An 8,406-nucleotide genomic window follows, 5' to 3' on the forward strand; every position below is an offset into this window, starting at 1 on the left:
CGGTTTAGTCCCTTTATTAATCTGGGGTCACCACATTGGAATGAACCGCCAACTTATCCAGCACGATTTTACATAGTCGATGCCCTTATAGGCCCCAACCAATCTCTGGGAAACATCCACACACACTCATTCACACTCATACACTACGGACAATTTAGCCTACCCAATTCATCTGTTTTGCATGCTTTAGACTGTGGGGGAAACCGGAGCGCCCTCAGGAAACCCACGTGAATGCAGGCAGAACATGCAAACTCCACCAGAAACACCAACTGACCCAGCCGAGGCTCGAACCAACGACCTTCTTGCTGTGAGGCGACAGCACTACCTACTGCGCCACTGCATCGCTGTTGTAGAATAATGTACTCCATGTTTCAAGAAAACTATTTAAAATATTGGTTTGCAGGGTAAAGGGATAGTTCACACAAAAAATGAAATGTACTCATCCTCAAGAGGTTTCACCCGTTTAAACATTTCTTTCTTCTGTTGAACACATCATGAGATATTTTGAAGAATGCTGAAAACCTGTCAACCATTGACTTCCATCGTGGGATAATATGGAAATCAATAGTTACAGGTTTCCAACATTCTTCAAAATATCTTCTTTTGTGTTCAGCAGAATTGAAATAGGTTTGGAACAAGTAGTGGGAGTATTTTATTTTTAAAAACTGTCCCTTTAATTCAAATACTTTGCTATACAGTTCAAAACTGATTTTAAAATAAATTATTATAGTATTTTAACTAACTTTTGGCTTCCCTAAGGAACATTTCGGGTATTAGTTATTACAACATTTTTTTTAATGATGAGAGAGCATTTTAATAGCTGTGTGGAATTCTAGAAAGGTTTCTTCATGGGGCAAATGAATGCTTTTATTCTTGCTACCTGCTTGTTTATTATTTATGTGTGTGTAATCTGTTTTGAATGCTCACGGCTGCAATCCAAACGCTCAATAAACCACAGCGCGAATGTGTTGAAACCTGACCCGTGCGCGCTTATAACGCAGATGACACACGGACATGGCTATGCACGGGACTTAAGCACAGCCTTCAAAATAAGCATTATATAAGAGCAGTCACACACATCACATCGGCGACCAGAAGAAACGGCAGTTGTGTGGAAAAACTTTGCTTTCTCGTGAACTGCGCGCGGCCCCGCTATGAGTTCGCGTACTAATATTTCTTGTTTACAAGAAGCCAAACGGGTGGCTATCTTCGGTGGCACGCATGGAAACGAGATGTCTGGCATCGTGCTGGCAAATATGTGGATACAGAATGCAACGGAGATCGAACGAAAGGGATTGGTGTGCAAGCCGTTCATAACCAACCCGAGAGCGGTGGAGAAATGCACCAGGTACATCGACACGGATCTGAACCGAGCCTTCACGCCGGAGAATCTCAGGTATACACCGCCTGTTTTCTGCACGGCGCGCTCTTGTTTATGTAGTCTGTTAGTGTTGAACAACAATGGCTTTCATTCTGTGGTGAACTTTTGAGTTTTGCGTGTGTTTAAGGTCTACTATTATGTTGTTGTCGTGTGTTGTCATGCATATGTCAGGTCGTCTCGTCTTGTATTTCCGCTATGTTCGCGTCTTATGTCGTGTTTTTAGGCTGATTTATTACTGCAGGAGCAATGTGTTTGCTCCATATCGTTATATTAAGGGCTAGTATTAATCATTAAATGATTAAATTAGGATGTTATATTAATCTGAAATGGCTAGCATTAAAAACAGACGCATCACACACGTTATAGCATATCTTTGTTAATGGAGAGGTGTAGTAACAGAAAAATACACCTTCATTCGTTTAGTCTTCAGGTAAACATCGCAGTTTTCTGCACTGGCCGTTTGTTTATGAATAGCAGTTTAGATTTAGTTAGCCTACGTATAAACAATGGAAATTTCCGTGGTGAAACTTTCACACTCGCGCGCTACACTCGCGTTTGAGGTTTGTTATGTTGTTGTCATGCATTTGTCAGGTCGTCTCGTGTTGTTATGTCGCTGTGTTCGCGTCTCGTGACGTGTTTTTAGGCTGAAATATTGCAGGAGTGCTGGATTCTGCTCCATTGAAGCTCAGTCGAGCTGTTATTCGGAAACGTCATGTGTAAACAGCCCCTTTACATGACAGAGTATTTGCGGGGCGGTCAGCTGATCTCAGCCGCTCATGTCATGACTGTTGGGAAACGTGAGTGAAGCGTGATTTGGGTCATGAAGAGCCTGAATAGCGCTGCATCCTATACAGCGCGTAAACACAGGTTGTTTTCCAGGATTATGTTGCAAAGTTAACCCTTTGATTATTCAAAAAATCGATTTTTGGCTTAATTGTGTTATTTTGCACACATTATTATAGTTTGGGTTGGATTTACACAGGTATTACAAATTTGCCCTTGGCCCTAAGGTCTTAAAGAGACAGTTCACCACAAAAATTAAAATTCTGTTGTCTTTTATTTACTCACTCCAAACCTGTTTGAGTTTTTCTTTCTTCTATTAAACTTAAGGGAGGGTATTTTGAAGAATAATACGAAATGTAAACATTCCATAGTATTTAATTTACTATGGAAGACAGTCAATGGATGCTGGTTTTCAACCTTCATCAAAATATCTTCCATTGTGTTCAACAGAAGAAAGAATCTCATAAAGGTTTGGAATCACTTAAGGGTGAGTAAACTGTTGTTATTTTTTAGTGAAGTCATTATTTATTTTTACAGTAGTGCATTTATGAATATTCCAAGTCTTTAGTAGCCTATTGAACATTAATAAAGATCGCTAAACACAAGTTGACCTTTTGTCAACATGCATTTTTAGCGACTATATTAATTAGAATCTAACCACCTTCATGGGTAGGCACATTTCTATGATTGTACAAAATTGTGGTCATATTTATGGATCACAACACACCCTCAAATTGTGAATTAATTTTCTTTTTAAATATTTATACTTTTCAACTATTCTTCAATACTTATATATATATATATATATATATATATATATATATATATATATATATATATATATATATATATATATTAGGGATGTAACGGTATTGTAAATACCGTCATACCGCAATATTATTTTTTTTCGATATTACCGAAGTCGCATGACTCGGTAAAACTATAGGTCTTCTGAGAAAATTTGCTCAGGCGAATGAAGCGAACGGGAGGTAGCAAAAACTACAATTGCCATCAGCCCATGCTTGACCATCATCCCTTGCGGTCTGTTGTCGCTACAGATCCAGTAATGCGGAAATGGAGTGTGCTGCTAGAAGCGGGGATGAAAAGAGCTGGAAAACTCTAAAGCAGGTCGCACACCAGAAGCGGCGCTCGGCGGCGCGCCGCCCAGCGCCACGCAGCGCCATGTATTTTAGAATTCTAAACATAGGTTTCTATCAGGATACACACACCGGCGCCGCAAGTCGGCGGCTGTCGGCGGCGCCCGGCGACGGCTCAGGACGCAGTTTATTTTTCAGCCGCGCCACAGAGCGCCATCTGATTAGTTTCATGTTAAATATCATTCGAATGTGCGCGTCTGGTGTGTGATACTTATAAACTGTCATGTACATCTGAAAACGGAAGCGGGGCTGCAGACATTCGCCTCTCTGATTGGGGCTTTTCCTGAATATTAAGTAGCCTAACACGCACAGTTCAGTCCTGCATTATCTCCGTGTAAGTTCAGACTTCGCAAGTTTGATCAAGGCTGCAGTCTCTTCTTTTCAGTTTGATATGGAAAAGCAGATTGTACCGAGGACACGGGTAAATCTTCAAAGGGAACAGTGTACTTTATAACTTCATTCACTTCACCCTGGCTTCGTTGTTTCACTTTCTCAACAATAAAATGTAAACATGATTTAAGGAACTGCCTATTTTCATTTTAATATTAGCAACTTAGACAGCAGACATGTTGAGGCGTCGTGCTGCATAAGATGAGCGTAATCTTCACTGTGTGGATATTTATAGCAAAACGGAGCCGATAAAAACACTGCCTCCTTTCAATTTCAGTGAAAATACGAAACACAGCCTCTCTTTTGCTGAGTATCAGTTTTAAGAATCGATAATGGCCATTTTAAAAGTATAACATACAATAAGTTTATACATTATAGGAAATAAAGGCAAGCGATCAGTCAATATACAGAATGGACGTGGTTACATTAATCATTAACTTATCTTTGCGCTCAGCCAAAACACGTTACCTGAGAACAAGTAATAGATTCCAATGCCCAAAGTCAGGGAATATGTCGTTAGATAAAGACAACAAGATAAATGAAATATCCCGTTTAATAAATATAGTGAGATTAGATCCAGCGGGAGATGCTTGATGAGAAGTCCGACTAGCAGAGCTCTCATCTGGGTAGATGGGCTGAGTGTGATTAAATGTTGAATGAGATGAGTTTTCAACAATACTAAATTGAAACTTTATTGTTTTTACATGGTTTAATAATTTTTTGTTATTAAAATTGAAGTTCCTGTTTCAAAGCTTACAGATAGATGGCTAATTTGTATGTCATTGACACTTTTGGCACTTTTTTGGAGTATTTTCAAAAGTTTGTTTTTTCCTGTAAATGATTCAATAAATACCGTACCGTGACATTCATACCGAGGTATTACCGTACCGTGAAATTCTGATACCGTTACATCCCTAATATATATATATATATATATATATTGGCTGCTCGATTAATCGAAAAAAGATTGCCATCTTGATTGGACCCCCCACACGATCTTAATTCAGCTTTTCTACGATAGAAAAGCTTCAGGAAAGAAGTGTAAAGGCGCTCACACAAGTCTTTACATTGTTTTATATACATTGCTCAGCAACATGGACACCTCCAAATAGCATTAAACGTGTCACATACCGTTATAAGGTATAGACTACCCCAAAATGGCATTTCTATCTTAATGTAATGATGTTTTTATGGTTGTGAAATCACATGAACTGACACACTGTTTGTTTACTAGCGAGAGGTGCCCGCCCCCCAATGATGTCTACTTTAGTGAACAGAACATGCATAGACTGTAAATAACTGGTAATAAAGGTAATGACAGGTAATTTATATATAAGTCATAAATATAATTATAGATTTAATTTTCATAAGTACAGATCACTTTACTTTCATCTTTGACAAAATAAACATAAACGCACAAATGACAGCTCCTGTTTCTGAATCGAACAGGATTTGCTCTGCTTCAGTGTTGCACAAATTGACTCCATCTATCTTGAATGAAATATTTTAATACACATCGATTGCAAATTGATGCAATGACTGATATGACTTGGAGGGATATAAAAAAACTACAGTTTGCTTACTGAAACACAACCAGTCTACACTGCATATATAATGTACTGAGAAGAGCTGCAAAACATACACAACAGATGTCAGCGGCCGACTGTTGATTGTTTTTGTGCATTTATTTATTTATTTTTTGGCCAGTTGGAAAGCTTGATGAATTTTTACCAAGCGTTATTTGTATGTCTTCTCTGGCTTTGTGAGCTTGTTTTAAGAACCTCTGCAACTTTTTAATTCTTAGCTACAATAATAAATATTATAAAAAAAGTAGTAATAAATTATTAACAGTAATTCTTATTATTTTGTTACCTTTTACAGTAGGAATATGTTTTTAAACAGTAAAACGAATGCTCCCTCTATAGTACATTTAATTAGTAATTAAATTACAAATGATGTATGTAATGGTAGTTTCTTTGACCTTTACTGCTTTGTTAAAAGATTTAAAGGGAGAGTTCACCCAAAAAAAATTTAATTCGGTCATAATCTATACATTCTCTACTTGTTGTAAACTGGTTTAGGTTTCTGTTGAAAGGAAGATAAACTGAAGAATGTTGGGAAAAAGCAACCATTGACTTCAAGTATTTCCATTTTTTGTTCATACTATGGATGTCAACAGCTGCTTTAACACTTCACTTACAGCGCAGCTGCTATTTTAGAGGTTTAAACACCCGTATCTGGAGAACATTTTCATTTTTGGGTGAACTATACATTAAATTCAGTTAGGTAACCCTGGTGTTATTCTGTACCCCATGTAAACACTACCCTACCTACTTAGTTTCATGTCTCACATTGCTCATAATCTGGGGTAAAAAAAAAAAACTGTGTTAAATCAGTTACCAGCTTGCTACTTTCCATTTGGAAAAATGTCCTGGTTTGGTTTGAACTTCTAACATTGCACTGAACTCTGGGTTATCATTGTTCTAAACCTTGATTTTAACTGAGGCTAAAGAATAGATAGTTCACACTTGTGTTCACACAGGGCACAGTTTATGAAGTTTTTACCTCAGTTAATGAAAAACTGTTTTTAACTCTGCAGATGCCGAGCAATGTGAAACATGAATCAACCTATGTAGAATATTGTTTACATGGGGTATTGAATTACCCCAGGATTAACTAGCTGACGTGGGATTAGCTCTTAAAGGGATAGTTCACCCAAAAATGAAAGTGTACTTCAAACTATTATGAGTTTGTTTCATCTGTTGAACACAAATGAAGGTGTTTTAAAGAAGCTGCTAGATCCATAGACATCCATAGTAATAAAAAATGGCTACTATGCGAGTCAAATGCAGCATTCTTTAAAATATCTGTTTTTGTGTTCAACAGAAGAAAGAAGCTCAAATATGTTTGAAACAAGTGGAGGATGAGTGATGACAGAATTAGCATTTGGTGAACTTCCACTTTAAGCATCATATTATTTGCAATAGACTACGACCATGTTTTAAAGGGAAAGTGCACCCAGACATTAAAAGTAATAATTTACTCACCCTCCACTTCTTCCAAACCCATTTGAGTTTCCTTCTTCTATTGAATACAAGTAAAGATATTTCGAAGAGCAGTGAAAAATTGACTCATAGTATGTTTTGTTCCTACTGATGATGCCAGTGGCAGCTTTTTTTCAACATTTTTCAGAGTATTATTATTATTTTTTTTTTGTGTTCAGCATTAAAAGAAATTCTTAAAAGCTTAGAACCACTTGAATGTGAGTTAATGGTGAGGGCATTTCCATTTTTGCCTGTCCTGTTTTATTAATCCACTTCTTTATATCTTGTACTTAATTGTTGCTTTATTAAAATTGATATGTTTTTTTTTTTTTTTCCATCCACAGTGCTTCAGAATTGGAAGCGCTGCCATATGAAGTCCAGAGAGCCAAGGAAATCAATCAGATGTTCGGACCCAAAGGAGGCTCGGATGCGTATGATGTCATCTTCGACCTTCACAACACCACCTCAAACATGGGCTCCACCCTCATACTGGAGAGCTCAACAGACCTCTTCAACCTTCAGATGGTGCATTATATCAAAGTAAGATTATACATCCAATTATATTGCATGATAATAATCTAACCATTTTGTATTATTTATTAGCCGGCTGCAGATACACTTCCTTTTAAAACTCTGGGGTCAGTCAGTGATATTTTTATTTATTTAAAAGAGTCAAATCTTTAAGTTCATTAAATATATAGTTTACTTAAAAAATGACAATTCTGTTTTCATTTACTCACCCTCCACATACTCAAAAATGATTTTGTCTGTTGAACAAAACAAAAATAATAATAAAAAAGATATTTTGAAGAATGTTCAAAATCATTAGCTATTGGCTTGTTTGTTTTGTTTTCTAGTATGCATATCATTGGCTACCAGTTTCCAACATTTTTCAAAGTATCTTCTTTTGTGTTCAGTTAAAGAAAGAAACTCAAACAAGTGAGTACATTTTCTTTTTATGGGTGAACTATCCCTTTAAATTTAGAAAAAACACTTTTCATTTGCAATTTAAGTTACAATAGATTTCTATTTTAAATAAATTCTTAATATTAATCAGAAATATTTTTTTAATGCTTATCAAATTGATTTACAGTATATTCAATATTTTGTTGAGCACCAAATCAGTGTTTTACAATCATAGATTATATACACTCACTGGCCACTTTATTAGGTACACCTTACTAGTATCGGGTTGGACCCCATGGACATGGTCAGCAACAACACTCAGATAGGCTGTGGCATTGCCATAATGCTAAATTGGTACTAACGGGTCCAAAGTGTGACAAGAAAATTTCCCCCACACCATTACACCACCAGCAGCCTGAACTGTTGATTCGCATTGAACTGCAGCAGATCAACTTGACCATGTCTACATACCTAAATGCATTGAATTGCTGCCATGTAATTGGATGATTAGAAATTTACTGTACCTAATAAAGTGGCTGGTTTATATATGTATATCTATATAAAGAGAGAGTTGAAGGCTGTGTATGTATATATTAGTCTTACTAACCCCAAACAGTTGAATGTTTTGCACAAATAATTAGTTGCATGTATTATATTCTGAACATTATGTTCAGAATCACCTTTATGGAATTGTTTATTAGAGAGATAGTTCACAACAAATGAAAATTCTGCCCTAATTTACTCA

The 8,406-nt window shown here is 36.6% G+C and overlaps 1 protein-coding gene across 5 annotated transcripts in view; it reads left to right on the forward strand.

Annotated features, from left to right (window-relative positions):
- Positions 1–992: 992 nt before the first annotated feature.
- aspa (aspartoacylase) overlaps positions 993–8,406 on the forward strand; it is a 24,566-nt gene continuing 17,152 nt past the window's right edge. For 2 of the 5 annotated variants that reach the window (XR_012405935.1, XM_073950468.1), the window contains exons 1-3: positions 1,000–1,396; positions 7,100–7,295; positions 7,613–7,694. Coding sequence is in view for 1 of the 5 variants with exons in the window: in NM_001110103.1 (NP_001103573.1) it covers positions 1,155–1,396; positions 7,100–7,295 (438 nt within the window). In the remaining 4 variants the exon portion in view is untranslated. 5 annotated transcript variants of the gene reach the window in all.

The sequence above is a fragment of the Danio rerio genome, chromosome 5, assembly GCF_049306965.1.
Source record: "Danio rerio strain Tuebingen ecotype United States chromosome 5, GRCz12tu, whole genome shotgun sequence".
NCBI lineage: Eukaryota > Metazoa > Chordata > Actinopteri > Cypriniformes > Danionidae > Danio > Danio rerio.